The following is a 15728-nucleotide window of genomic DNA, read 5'->3' as shown; positions in this document are numbered from 1 at the left end:
TACCTTCTATACTGAGCCAACATATATTGCTAACATACTGGCCGACAGATTCAGTGCCAACTTTACCCCTCCCCCCCTAAAGGACCAATTACAATACTGGAGGAATGCCAGGCACCCAGCATTACTGCCGCACAGGTTAAAGCTGCATTGCCCAAGGCCAAGAATACAGCTTCCATGTGACCTGACAATATCCAAAGATGTGTTCTACATGAACTACAAAGTGAACTGGCACCGTATCTGTGTGCCCTGTTCAATCACAGCCTCACCTCAGGCTTTTTACCTACCGAATGGCTCATTGCTGCAGTCATCCCTGTCCATAAAGGGGGAGCAACTACAGACCTTGGGAATTATCGCCTCATTAGCCTGATGAGTCTGATATGTAAGTCTATGGAGTGCATCATCATGGACCTAATTAACAAGGATATGGAATCTCCAAACTCTAGATCCCACGCAATTTGGTTTTGTGAAAGGTAGATTATGCCTGCTCAACCTGGTTGACTTCTTTGAGTCAGTCACCAGGGCTGTGGATGAGGGCAAGGCAGTTCATACAGCTCAGCAAGCTCCTGCCTGGTGTCCTGCAGAGTTCTACAGCAGCGGAGAGACAAAAGAGAGACTTTGCAGTGATTAAGTATCATTTTTCTGCATTTTCTTGCTGCCTTTAGCTAATTCCAAATAAATGCCAATTTTCTAGAGTTTTTGTGATTTAAAAAGCTCGTTTCAGCTACATATTGTACTTATTTTACTGCCTGCACTTTAACAAAGTTGTTTTTGTGTTTAAATTATCTGTTTAACTGTCGTAGGGTATACACTCCTGTGATAGCCATTTCTGTGCATTTAAAGTGGTTTTTTTTATTGTATTTGCTTTATTTTCTGAAAAACAAAAAATATACTTGTTTTCCCGCCTTTTTAAGCTAGTATAGTCCAGTTTTCTGGTTAGTGCTGAATTCAGGGCTGTGTTACAAGTTTCTGTGTTTGCCCATACCTTACTTGAATAGAAGGAAGTTTCTCTGTTCACTGTGAGAGAGGGAGCTTTGAGCAGCCTATCTGTCCCTGGAGAAGTGGTTTCAGCCCAGAAATTAGTAGTTTATTGGCCATTTTGGGCTAATTTCTATCTCTTTCATTTCCATGCTATAAAACTCGCATTTGCGCGGTTTTGTGCGCCGGTTAGCTAGGGTATAACTATTCTCGGCTCCACAAAGTGTACTCTTCAATTTTTCCCTTGGAACTAGACAAACTTTCAATTAAAGCACTCAAACCATTCACTTCTCATCCCGGCACTTGCTCTAAACTCATAGCAAGCACTAATACACCTTAGAACTAGACCCCCCTAAACTGTAGAGAAGGACAAGGCTCTCTATTTGTCCTTACCAGCCAATCAGTAAAACATTTCATTGTACCTATCCAGGCATGTCCAAAGGGCAGTTTCAGGTGTACTCTCTGGTCCACATGGTGAATCTGGGCATTTTGAGGCAATGTTACAATTGCTTCATGTACACAGACAACCCTCTCCTCCTTCCACCAAGCACTAATACATGCGAGAGATGCAGTTATACAGCCAAACTGGAGGCTAAGCTCTCTCAACCCAAGACTGGACCTGACAGTCAAGAGGAGAAGGGATTTACTTGCATCACACCACCAGTCTTGCATAGACCTATGAAATCAGCACAGGTAAAAAACACACATAAATACACTAAAACATACTCGGAGGCTCTAAATAAAAATCTGCAAAAGCAACAGAGACCTCCAAAGCAGACATCCAAACAACCCCACCCCCCAACACAAACCATGAAAAACATACTTCACAAAACCAGTGTGCTATGCAATCACAGCTCTTAAGGCAAAATAACATACCCAACACACTAGTAATAGGTGACTGTATAGTCAGGCACACTGACGTCCCACTCACTAGGCTGAACAAGGAGAAGGTTACTGTTAGCTGCCTGTCGGGTGCCAGGATCCGCCACATAACACAAGCACTCAGGTCACTCCAGAACAAGTACAAATATGACTCTGTCATTGTCCATGGTGTGAATGACCTGAGCCGTACCTCCCTGGACTACATGAAAAGAGACATGGAGGAGCTCTCTGATCACATAGGCAGGGCCAGTGTAACCCTGACCCTGAGTAGCATCCTGCCCTCACCAAGAATGATACCATGGTATAGAGAAAAAAATTATCAATTTCAACAATTGGCTAAGCTTCTGGTGTCATTCAAAGGGGATCCAGTGTCTGTCAGCCTGGAATGACATGCTCGACAAGCCTCGCTGCTTCACTAGAGATGGCTTGCACCTGTCTCACTTAGGCTTTCGAATACTGGCCAAGGCACTTGCCACCCCCATAGTGCCTTTTTTGAGCAAGGCTCAAAACACAAACCCACCGCCGTAAATAGCACAAGTAACAAAAAACTGAGGGTAATGCTACTCAATGCCAGAAGTCTAAACCTCAAAATGCAGTCACTTGAGGCATTCCTCAGTATGGAGGAAATCGATATATGTGCAGTAACAGAAACCTGGTTTAAGGCTCCAGAGAGCACCCCAGCACTACCAGGCTACAACTCATACCACACATTTCGGCCACAAAACCCGGACCGAAATACAAAAGGCAGGGGGAGTATCCATATTCATCAAGGATACCCACACCTCCAGGTTAGTGGCACAGCACGATGCTTCAGAGATCATTCATGTGCAAAACTGCTATTCAAATTATAGCTTGCTACAGATCACCCACCATGTCCCAGGATCCCCACTCCGCATTCCTGGAAACACTGAGAAAGATAAAGGTCCTACCAGACACCCTGATACTGGGTGATTTCAATTACCCAAACATTAACTGGGAGGAACTACTCAAGTACAGACTCCCTTGCCCAACATTTCCTAGAATTTATAAACTCAAATGCCCTGGATCAACTGGTCAACACCCCCACCAGAGGTAACAACATATTGGACCTGGTCATCACCAACATGGGCGACCGGTGTCCCACATAGGAGGTCAACCCCTCGATGGTTAGATCTGACCATAAACTAATCACTCTGGATATTCACATTCCGCCACCACCCCCAGTCAAAGAAACCACCATGAAAAACTTTTCAAAACCAAACTTCACATTACTTAAGACTGTGGTGGGAAGTTTCAAAGCCCCCATGCTAAAGGATAACGCTGTCAAAGCTACAAAATCCTTTACTAATGCACTCTATGGGCGCCTACAAGTATGTACGGATCGTGCTATCCCAAACAAAACCAAGACTCACTCCTCCAAGAAAAGGAAACCAGTGTGGTGGACCCCTGCCATAAACAAGCTATACAATAGAAGGAGGAAACTAGTACAGAAAAAGAGTAAAATCCCAAGAATGGGAAGACATCCTTGATCAGTATCAGCAAGAAACTATGTTCTCTCATAAAGTCATTCAAGGCTAGCTTCGAAAGAAAAATTGCCATGAACTCCAAAGATAACGACAAGGCATTCTTTAGCTATGTCAAAATTCTAAGTGGCAATTCTCAGATCTGCTTAGAGTTAGTACAGAATGGCACAAAATACACTGAACCGACCGATATAGCCAACATCCTGGCAGACCGGTTCATTGCAAACTTCACTCCCCTCTCACCCCCAAAAGGGCCCATAACTACACCAGAATAATGTAGTGCCCCTGAAATCACAGACACTCAGGTTAAAACAGCCTTCTCCAAAGCCAAAAACACACCATCAATGGGAACGGACGGTGTCCCAGGCTGCGTCCTACACGAGCTCAAAGATGAACTAACCTCTCACCTAAACACACTGTTTAAACTATGCCTCTCCACAGGCTACGTGCCACAGGGTGGCACACAGCAACGGTTATTCTGCTCCACAAAGGTGGAGCCACAACGGACCCTGGGAACTATCACCCTATAAGCCTGACTAGCTTGGTCTGCAAAGCTATGGAGCGCATCATCATGGATCTCATTAACAGAGACATTGGGAACCTGCAAACACTGGACCCTACCCAGTTCGGCTTTGTTAAGGGCAGAGCATGCCTCCTAAACCTGGTGGACTTCTTTGAGACAGTTACCAAGGCTATAGATGAGGGAAAGGTGGTCCACACAGCCTACCTAGACCTCGCAAAGGCCTTCGACACCATTCCCCACTCGGGTATTATAGACAAGCTCATCAGCCTGAACATAAATCCCTACGTCACGAGATGGGTTGCCAACAGGCTCACGGACAGAACCCACATGGTAAGAGTTGCGGGAGCTAGGTCTGACTCTAAACCGGTTACAAATGACATTCCCCAGGGCTCAGTCCTAGGACCCCTCCTGTTCGGCATATACTTTTCAGAGGTACAGGCAAGCACAGGAGGACTATGGCTGACCAAGTTCGCAGACGACTGCAAACTGGGGGCTATAATTGACTCTCTGGCTGAGACAGACAAAACCATGGCCTCAAGCTAAATGCCAAAAAGTGCATAGTCATCCCCTTTGGAAAAAACAAAGTACCCACAAACTACCACATGGGTGGTAGCCCCCTAAATAAGGAAGACGTAATAAGGGATCTGGGGACCCAAGTAGATAGTAACCTCTCCTTTGATAATCACATTGCCAAAGTGGTTAGAAAATCCTTCTATGTGGCCCACCTAATCACAAAAGGGTTTGCATCCAGATCAAAAGAGGTCATTGGGCCCCTCTACACATCACTCATCATACCCATCATAGAGTACAATGCCCCATTTGGGATGTACCTTACAAGACACCTGCAACAACTGGAAAGACCACAGAAGTACTTCACCAAGAGGATCACTGGCCTCAAGCAAATGCCCTATGCAGCTCGACTGAAGAAACTCCAGCTGTACTCAGCTGGATACCGCCTACTCCGAGGTGATCTCTGCCTGACATACAGGGCCATGTCCAACCCAAGGCCATGTCCAACCCAGATTTGATGGACATGCTCCACCTAAAGAAAACCATATCCTCTCGAGCCACATGCTCCAGGGATCTAAACCTCACCACAACAATAAATAGGACGCACTGGAGGGATAGATTCCTGTCCCAGAGACTTCCCATGCGCTGGAACAAGATTCCAATCTTCATTAAGCAGAGCTCCTCGCTAACCCTCTTCAAGAGAAACCTTGACGAGTGGATGGGAAACAGAAAGTTTACCCCAGGGATCACTTCAATGGCTCTGCTAGACAGAGGCACAGGGAACTATTCTAAGGGGGTGGCGAAAGCCAACACATTCTGGCTAGGCTTATAAATGCTTTTGGGCAGATAGCCTAGTACCTACCTATGAACCTGTACAGCCTACCTTGATCTGGTCAAGACCTTTGATACCATTCCCCACTCAGGAATTATTGATGAACTCACCAAACTAGGCATCAACCCATATTTCACTTGGTGGGCTGCAAATTACCTCACAGTTAGTACCCACAGTGTGAAAGTAGCGGACTCAAGTCAGACTGCTGACCAGTCACGCGTGGAGTCCCACAGGGATCGGTCCTGGGTCCTCTCCTGTTTGGCATCTACTTCTCAGAAGTCTTGGCCAACATGAAGGGACTCTGGCTGACCAAGTTCACAGACGACTGCATGCCTGGAGCCATTATTAACTCCCCAAGTGATGTAGACATCCTGCAGAAAGGCCTCACTGAGACCAATGACTGGTGTCGAAACCATGGCCTTAAGCTTAATGCAAAAAAAATGCGTTGTCATCCCCTTTGGGAAAAACTCTTTTCCCACTAGTTACCACCTCAATGGGAGTCCACTGAACACTGAAGGTGTGTTATAAGAGATCTAGGGACACAGTTTGATAGCAACCTCTCCTTCAACCACCACATTGCCACTGTGGTCAGAAAGTCCTTCTATGTGGCACATCTCATTACCAAGGGTTTTGCATCCAGGAAGAAAGAGGTCATAATCTCTCTCTACTCTTCTCTCATTAGGCCAATCATCAAGTATAATGCCCCATTTGGCATGTACCTCACTAGACACATGTAACAGCTGGAAAAGCCACAAAAGTACCTCACGAAGAGGATCCTAGGCCGTGAACACATGTCCTGCACAGACAGACTGAAAAAACTCCAGCTATTCTCCGTCTCATGGCATCTACTAAGAGGCGATCTCTGCTTGACTTACAAAGCCATGTCTGACCTAGCTCTGTTAGAAATGCTACATCTAAAGAAATCCCAGTCTCTCCGTACCACACGCTCCAGAAACCTCAGCCTCATTACCATAATCAACAAAACATGCTGGAGGGACAGGTTCATAACCCAGAGACTGCCCGTGCTGTGGAATAGACTTCCCATACATGTCAAGCAGAGCACCTCACTGGCCCTCCTCAAGAAAAATTTTGAAGGGTGGATGTGAAATAGAAAGTTCACCTCAGGGATCACTCCAGTAGCTCTACTTGTTAGAGGCACTGGGAACCAATGTCAGGTGGCACAATGCCAGGGCACTTCTATGGGCTAGGCTTATAAAGGCTCCAGGGCAATTAGCCTAGTACACACCTGTGAAGTGTTTGCTTAAATTTAAGCAGTAGTTTTTAGATTTATAAATTTAAGCAGTAGTTTTTAGATGCACAAGTATTTCATTTGTTGCTCATATTATATGTGGATTTTTGGATATTAAATTTAAGTAATAGTTTTTAGATTTATAAATATTTCATTTGTTGCTCATATTGTATGTGGATTAATAATTTATTTTCAACATACACAGTTCTTAAAACATTTTATTTGACTGATATCACTTTAACAACTGTAACTGTTTAAATCATGTCATGTGAGTAGTGATACATTTAAGTGATGTCTTCCACTTTGTTTTTAGCTCTGATGAAGTTCATGATTAAATTTGAATGAAGATGCTTAGCTTAAACTTTGGTCCTGAATTATTTGGTCTCTGACTGCTTTTTCTTTTGGTGCTGCTTCAGCTGAATGTAGTTTCTTTAAGCTCACTTTTTCAGTTTTGGATTTTTGGAGTTAGTAGCTGTTTTTTCATTTTGTCATATTTTATCCCACAGCCTAACCTTGTATTAATGCTGTTTTACAGTGGCATGAGTGTCTTGGGCTTTTATCAACTTAAAAATTAAACATGCATGAGTAAACAAATAAATTGTGGTGGCCCCATAGCTGACACTTGGAAGTCAGCAGTAGCTGGCAAAAACAAACAACAAAAAAAAATTAGGTATATAATAACATTCGTCCAGTGTTGAGTCAAACCACAAATTGAAACAGAGCATTTTAATCTGAAAGCAGTGAAATTGTGCAAAGCAAGCAGTCCTTTAGCACACTGCCACTGTGTATTGTTTCTTTTCCACTTTAGTATTGTATTTTCCTGTGCTCTGTATAAATACAGTAATGTCAATAAAATGAATTGTCACTGTGTGGATTATTTACCAGTCAGGTTTGTTGAACTTATGTAGCCATTGTACAGTTGTTAAACCTAAAAGGAAGATGCTTAGAGCCATATTTTGGTCCCAGTGTTTATTTGTTACATTCAGGTTCTTTATTTGTTCACGTTGTATGCCTCCTATCTACTAAGGGTAATTTTCCTGTATTCTTTTTGTATTCTGAGTTCCTAAGTACTGTAATTATGATATTATTAATATCCTAGCTGTAATTTCAATAGGGTAAACATTTAATATAGTAAAATGACAGTAGCTAACTTGATATTGCATAGTGATTCCAGTATGCAAATATTTAAGGTAATATCAATATCATGAAACAATAGAGCTAAATGCTTATTTACTGTATGACATTACATGCATTTTTAAATGTCCCTATACTACAGTCTGTGTTTGAAAGCCTGATATTATGTTGGTTTGATTGCTTAGGAGGAGGAGGAAGAGGACTCCGACTTGAATGAGGACAGTGATGATGATACTGCAGCTCTTTTGGCAGAACTGGAGAAAATTAAAAAAGAGCGGGCAGAAGAACAAGCTCGTAAGGTATAGTTTGTTTATCAAAATTAATTTGTTGTCATATTGTTCTAAAGCCAAACTTTGATTAATACATTTTCTCAGGTGCTTAGCAAAGCTGCCAGATTTTTTCTCAGTCCATTACCATAAAATGCAGAATCACTTTGCATAGTTACTATTTTGCTATGTGAGCAAGCATAGAAGAAAAATAAGGTACATCTACTTCAGCTTTGATGCTGAAATGCATGGATGTTCTTTGTGTTTCACTGTTGCAGTCATTACATTTGGGTTATCTGCCTGCAGGTAGCCGTCAGCCGGCCTGAATATCTAAGTCTTGGATTCCTGCGTCGGATGCTGTCTCTTCTGCCATGACGTCAGGTCGTCAGGGGTATAAAACATGCAGCCGATGCCATTACATCAGTCTTTCTTGCCGTGCGGTGCCCGAAGCAGAAGGAGTTCACAAGTGCCGGTCGTCCGACTCCTGAAATTTTCATTTTCGAGTTTCAGAACCAAAGTCTTCAAAAAAGTTAAGTACCCCGTTGGGGATCCTTTTAATTGCTCTTAACCGATGTCAGTAAAACTTAACAATGGTCTTACCTGTGGAAAGCAAATACCTCAAAGGTTTACATTTGTACTGCATTCCTTGCTTAGGCCCAGACCACGACGTCCCTCGCTGTCAGTTTTGTGTCTTACTCAACCCCGAACTATTCGTCATCGGTCTATTTTTGCAGCAAATTAATGTTAAGTTGTCAATCTCGCCTTCATTCTTGCTGGATGGGTTCGGAGCCGATCCTCGGCTCCGACTCGGCACTTGCTTTAGCTTGAGAACTCCTTTTACCAGCTCGAGGCAACCCTATATCCCATGATGCAAGGCGGAACTACCTTAGATCTCGTTTGCCGCTTAGCGAAAGAGGTCTCCTTTGCCAGCTGAGGTAAGTTGATATTGTCAAAAAGCTTAGTTAGGGATTTATTTCTCCCTTATTCCCCTTTTTATAGTGTGTAGTGTTTCTACAGCCCACCCTATTTCCCTTATAGTTAAAAAGTTTTAAATTCTTTTTATAATTGTAAAAGAGTTTTAAGTTAGGCCTAGACCCCATTGCTTAATCCCTACCTGTGTGTCTGTGTGTTTGGGGATTAATTGTGTGTTTGTTGGGGTGTGTGTGACTTTCTTCCTCTAGGACTATGTCAAAGGAAGGCAAGGTCTCAGGCTTCAAGAAGTGTGACTCGTGCTGTCAGAAAATGTCTCTGACAGACGGTCACACTTCTTGTGTTTACTGCCTGGGGCCTTTGCACCTGCAGGACTCCTGTGCTTTGTGTCACTCTTTTAGCCAGAGAGTCCTGCAGGAAAGGAGGAATAAATTGATCCTCCGAGGCTTACTTAAGCCAGAAGGTTCTCCCTCTAAAACAGGGTCTAGTAAACCTTCTAAGCCACTGAAGGTTCAGGCTACAGTATCTAAGCCTTCTCCGGTGGCTCCGGCTCCGTCGGAGCCGAGATCGGCTCCGGCTGGTGCCGATCTTTCTGCTTCTAAGGTAGTGGGTTCGGCACCGATTGGTTCCGACACCCGATCTACTGTGGCCTTGTCGGCTCCGGCTGGAGCCGACACCTTATCCAGCATCGGAGCCGAGAAACCTTCGGCTCCATCTGGAATTCCGGGGACTTCGGCTCCGATGACTTCGTCCCGAAAGAGATCTCTGTCCCCTTCGTTGGAGAGTATCCACTGCCCGGGTCTCCTCTTTTGTCGGAGCGGAGTCATCGGAGCCGATCTTCGAGATCTTCCAGGCTGTCTGACCACGACTTAGAGAGGGTGGTAAGCAGGCTGTTAAAGTCGCAGGCACTGGCCCAAATGCTCCATAGCCCGTCTCAGCAGACTTCGCTATTGCTTCACCCTTGAACTTCCTCCTCCGACTCCCCACCAGAGTTCGGAGCCGGAGCTTCGGGACAGTGACTGTTTCGGCCGGAGCCGATACATCCTTCGGCTCCGTCGTCTTCGGCCCGATCTCCTCCTTGAGACTTTCCTTGGAGGGATCCGTCGCCGAAGTTTCCTGGTCGGCCCGAGGGGCTAGTAGCATCGGACCCTTGTCCGACCCGCCTCCCTCTCGGGCTTCGCTTTGGTAAGCTCGGCACCGACATCGCCTCGAGCCTTCCTCTCAGTGGAGCCGGAATTCCTGTGTCCTCGAACGGGATATTCCGGTCTCCCGGGAGGGAGCCTTTGAGGTGATGAGGAGTGTCCTGGCTCCTTAGCCAGGTCAACGGTCCATCCCTCTAGCTCCTCCCTCTTCGTGCCTGTAGACACCTCTTGCCAGCCTCTTGCTCTCAGGCCCAGGGATCCATCGCCCCAGGTTTCCCCATTGGGAATTTCCTCCTCTTCCAAGTTTCTCCTGATCCTGCAGGTGAACCCCTCGAAGAGGACGTGTAAGAGGAAACACACAGACTCCCTGAGTCTACTACATCTGATACCGACTTAGATGAGTCTGAGGGTTCCCACGATCCCCTCTGAGGATGTTTCCTTTTCAGACATCCTTGAGCTCCTCAAACAGAGGGGAATTGGCCATCCATTGATCCCTCTGAGGATGAGTCGGTATACCTGGAGGCTTTTGGATCCCGACCTCCACCTCCTGGGTGTCTCCGCCTTCGACCCACTTATGCAGGTAGTGGCTCGAAGGCGTGGCAGCTCCAGATTCTGTGGAACCTGTCCCCAGGGGACCATCCAAGTTTATTACGGGCCCCACGGACAAACAGTTTCTTTCCAAGGGCGTCTGTGTGGGTGCTATGGTGGTGGCGGCCACTAAGAAGGAACTTATGGATCCTTCAGTACCTGTCCATCCTCCTAACAAGGATTCTAGGACCATGGACAGGTATGGAAAGCGGATGTTTTCTTCAGCGACCTTTGCTATGCTCGCTGAACTACCTTTGTCACTTCACCAGGCTTCAAAGAGATATTCTCAAGGAACTAGGCGAAGTGGTCCAGGATCCTTCTGCTGCTGGGGCTCAAGAAAAGATTGCCTCACAGCTAGCAATCCTGAATTCCTTATCCAACTCCTCCATGCGGCTCATATCCTATGCGGCCGATGGAGCGAGCAGGGCCGCAGGCACAGGAGTGGCTCTTAGACGCCAAGCCTGGATGCGGCTTTGTAATTTTATGGACCCCTTTAAGGCGCCCTTCACCAATACCCCTTTGATGGTTCGGCTTTGTTCGGACCTCAGGTGAAGGATACCTTGACCAGGTGTGAGCAGGACGGTAAAACTCTTTCTGCCGTTGGAGTCCATTTTTCCACCCCTTCTAGACCATATCCCAAGGGTCAGAAGGGAGTGAAGATGTGGTTCCAAAGCCCAAGGAGCTACACCGACACACGTGGTCAGTTTACCCCCAGAGGCAGCGGGGTAACAATAACAGACGCCCTAGAAGCAGGGGGTCCTCAGAACCAGGGCAACAGGGAGTCTCTTCCTGAGAAGCCCTTTCAGCACCCCTGAGGTGTTGCCCGACTGTCCACCCTTGGAGGCAGTCGGGAAGGATTTCGCTGTACCCAGTAGCCTGGCATTCCCTCTCACAAGATATGTGGGTACAGTCAATCATATCCGAGGGTTACAAAATCCCTTCGAAGGTATCCATTACCTCAACAATCCCTTCCAGACATCTCACCCGGTCAAAGGGATTTGGCAGAACAGGAGGTTTCAAAGCTCCTAGGAAAAGAGCCGCCCAGACTGTTCCGCAGACCAAGTAGGATCCGCGTCTACTGAGATTCTTTTGGTCCCCAAAAGGACGGAGATTGGAGACCAATATTAGACCTGAGCAGTCTAAACAGATTTGTCAAGAAGGCAAGATTCCGGATGGTCACGCTTCAGTCCATTCTGCCCTTTCTGGGCAAGGACAACTGGATGTGCTCTATAGACCTTCAGGACGCGTACTATCACATAAAGATTCACAGGCGCTCCAGAAGGTCTCTCCGTTTTCGGCTAGGGACCAGTCATTACCAATTCAGAGCCCTGCCCTTTGGCCTCACTTCAGCCCCCAGAGTGTTTACCAAATGCATGGCAGTGGTCACAGCTCATCTGAGACGTCAAGGATTCCAGGTGTTTCCTTATTTGGACGACTGGCTCCTCTCCGCCACCACCAGGTGTCAGCTTCTTCAGACCAGAGACTACACTCTGCAGCTTTGCAGGAGTTTGGGGATTTCAGTAAATTTCGAAAAATCTTCTCTGCGGCCTTGCCAATCTATCACCTTTATAGGCGTAGAATTAAACACCGTCAAAATGTTAGCCAGACTAACAGATCAAAGAATTCTGGACATCCAAAAATTCGTTTGGATTCTATTGCAGAGCAGCAAGGTCAAAGCCAGATTGATACTAAAGGTTCTAGGTCTTATGGCTGCAGCCATTGTTCTTCTACCACTGGCTCGCTTCCACATGCGTCTTCTGCAGTGGATGTTGTTCACTCAGTGGTCGTACCACAGTCTTCCGATGAGGCACGAAATCTTAGTCACACAATCGTGCAGAACTCATCTGAACTGGTGGATATCTTCCCCTCTTCTTCATCAGGGCCGACCCTTTGTTCTCCCTCCTCCAGTTGCCACAGTTACTACGGATGCCTCTCTGATCGGGTGGGGGGGGGCATTATCAGGGCAGGATGGTCCACAGGACGTGGCAACCCATAGAATACCATCTGCACATCAATGTCCTGGAGATGAGAGCGGTGCTTTTAACGTTGCAAGCCCTCAACGACTTTCTTCCCACGGGGACTATTGCAGTACAAACGGACAACATGTCCGTGGTCTGGTACATCAACAAGCAGGGCGGGACCAGATCCTATCCGTTGTGTCGAGAAGCTCTCAGACTTTGGCAATGGGCAATCTCCTCTCATCGGTTTCTGATAGCAACGCACATCCCCGGCAGGTCCAACCTCTTGGCGGACAGGCTGAGCAGATCCATTCTGATGCCTCACGAGTGGTCTCTCAATCAATCTGTAGTGGATCAGATTTTTCTGAAGTGGGGCACACCTTGTTGCAATCTTTTTGCTACACCTCAAAACAACAAGTGCCCCGATTTTTTCACCCTCTTTCCCCTACCAGGCCAACCCCTGAGAGACTCTCTAACCCAGGATTGGCCCCGGGACTTCTGTACGCTTTTCCTCCCTTTCCCTTGATTCCACAAGTCATTCAGAAAGCCACCGTTTTGAGGGCCAAGTTGATTCTCATTGCCCCTTACTGGCCTCGACAAATTTGGTTTCCGTCTCTGCATCGTCACCTCCTGGTGCAGCCCTGGCATCTGGACCCAGTTCCGGATCTCTTGATCCACCAGTCGGGTCAACAGCACCGGGCCATTCATTCTCTCAACCTCACTGCTTGGTTGCTCCACTTCCTTCCCTAGCCAGGCTTCCGATGATCTCTGATTCTGTCAGAGACATCTTAGTGTCTTCTTTAAAGTCGTCCACCAGAACTGTTTATGCTAGCAAGTGGCGACGTTTTTCTATTTGGGCAAATTCCAGAAATATTGATCCCTTTACTGCTCCTGTACATTCTGTTTTAGATTTCCTGGCTGAGATTTTTCAGTCAGGATCTTCTTCATCTACAGTTAAAGTTCAACTGGCTGCTATTTCCAAGTATCATGTTGGCTTGCATGATAATAACATTATGTCTCATAGATTATGCAAGGCCTTTCTGAGAGGAGTTTTTCTCCTAAAACTGCCGATAAAGCATCCTCCTCCGCAGTGGGATCTAAATGTAATGTTGGCATCCTTGATGTTACCTCCCTTCGAACCGTCTGCTTCATGTTCTTTGAAATTATTGACCTGGAAAACTATATTTTTACTGGCTGTAACTTCAGCAAGGAGGGTTTCCGAGATTCAAGCTCTCTGCATCCGTTCCCCTTACTTGGTTTTTCATAAGGACAGGGTATCCTTAAGAACGAACCCGTCCTTTCTTCCCAAAGTTGTGTCTCAAACCAATATTAATCAATCCATAGATCTACCAGTCTTTTTCCCAAACTATTCTGACAGAGCTGAACAAAAGCTTCATTTTTTGGATGTCCATCGTCAGCTCAGGTACTATTTGCATAGAACGAAGCAATTCAGGAAATCGGACCAATTATTTGTCTCCTATGCAGAAAACAGGATAGGTCTCCCAGTGTCTAAAGTGACCTTATCCAGATGGTTGTCTTCCACCATTTCTTATGTGTACTCTCTCAGAGTCAAGCAACTACCTTCTAAACCGAAAGCACACTCAACCAGGCGTCTATCCACTTCTGCAGCCTTTCAGGATAGACTACCCATTGATACCATTTGTGCAGCAGCTACTTGGGCCACTCCTCATACCTTTGTCTCTCATTACAAGTTAGACCTGGCCTCCAGAGACAGGGCCAGTTTTGGTTCCACAGTTCTCAAGAGTCTGTTCCATTGAGCCACCCAGGATACAGGTGCTAGGGACGCGGTCCCATCCAGCAAGAATGAAGGCGAGATTGACAACTTAACATTTAGAAGTTATGTACCTACCATAACGTTCCATGTTAGTTGTCTTCTCTCGCCTTCTTTCTTGCGTCCCTCCCTTCTTCCCCCTGGCCTGGACAGATCTTGAAGAGTTCCTATCAGGTTGTTTCCTCCTGAGTTTTACATTAGAGGACTCTTTATTATGAACTTGGGTTTCCTAAATATGTTAGGTTAGTCCTTAGCAGGGTAGGTTAGCTACCAAACGAGATCTGAGGTAGTTCCGCCTTGCATCATGGGATATAGGGTTGCCTCGAGCTGGTAAAAGGAGTTCTCAAGCTAAAGCAAGTGCCGAGTTGGAGCCGAGGATCGGCTCCGAACCCATCCAGCAAGAAAGAAGGCGAGAGAGGACAACTAACATGGAACGTTATGGTAGGTACATAACTTCTAATTTTGGTACTTGGTATAACTATCCAGAAATGGCTTCGGTAAGCCATCCGACTACTGACATTACGAAAAAAATGTAAGGATAAAGACAGAGAGGACTGCATAGGTCCAAAACTGCCGATGACGCTTCCGTTAAGCTAGTCGCTAGTTCGCCGGTACTCAGTGAGGCACTTTTACAGCCACTGATACCCGCTACTTCAGATTCGCAGGCCTCTACTGGGACCCATTCGGAGTCCGGAATGCCGCGAGATGCTTCTTCGACTATGGAACCTGCGACTGTCGCTACCTTGGATGGGTCCGGAGCCGCTGTGCAGGCACCGGCTTCTGAGGGTGTATTCAGGCCTACAGATTTGCAGTGTAAACCGACGCCATCTTCTTCTTCCAAGCCTAAAACTCGACCCATGCCTAGAAAACAGACGTCCAAACCGCATGGTCAGGCTCATATACCTAAAAAACAAATGCTTAGAATGGCTGAAGACCTTATTACTTTAATTAGGGGAAGCCAGCCTTCCCCCTCTTAAGAGACCTAGAACAGATTTTTCTTCTGATCAGGAATCTGATATTTCTGTTTCTTCTGATTATCAGGATTTGCCCTTATCTACCTATGAGGATGCTGATGCAGAGGATTCCATTCCCTCTGCTTCCCCTCCAGAAAATTTTTCTTTTGGTGAAACCTTGCACACTCTTAGGGAGCATTTCCGCTGGGGAAGCCAGGATTACTCTGACTCTAAAAAGAGGCTTAGGGAATTCTTATTCCGTCCTCAACACAGGCCTTTAAGCTATCCCTCCTGGTCTGGACATTGTAGATAATACTTTCTTGGAATCTAGCCTTTCCCCAGACACTTTACCTCCAGCTCCCAGAAAACCTGACCGGTATTACAGAGTTACCTGACTCTCATAAGTTCCTCTTCATGAATCCTACTGTGGATCCAGAGACCATTTCAAAAGGACCAAAGGGCATTAAGGCTACTGCTGCCAAAAATCCTACC

At 46.2% G+C, this 15728-nt stretch overlaps 1 protein-coding gene across 1 annotated transcript in view; it reads left to right on the top strand.

The window, feature by feature from the left end:
• CWC15 (CWC15 spliceosome associated protein homolog) overlaps positions 1-15728 on the top strand; it is a 304908-nt gene that overhangs the window by 149917 nt on the left and 139263 nt on the right. Inside the window, exon 5 of the mRNA XM_044071265.1 lies at positions 7793-7906. Within this exon, the coding sequence (XP_043927200.1) occupies positions 7793-7906 (114 nt within the window). The remainder of the gene's footprint in view (positions 1-7792; positions 7907-15728) is intronic.

Source organism: Protopterus annectens, chromosome 5.part0 (genome assembly GCF_019279795.1).
Source record: "Protopterus annectens isolate FY-2018-M chromosome 5.part0, PAN1.0, whole genome shotgun sequence".
Taxonomy (NCBI): Eukaryota; Metazoa; Chordata; order Ceratodontiformes; family Protopteridae; genus Protopterus; species Protopterus annectens.
Note: the sequence above shows the minus strand (reverse complement) of the source record. Positions and strands in the feature narration are given on the sequence as shown.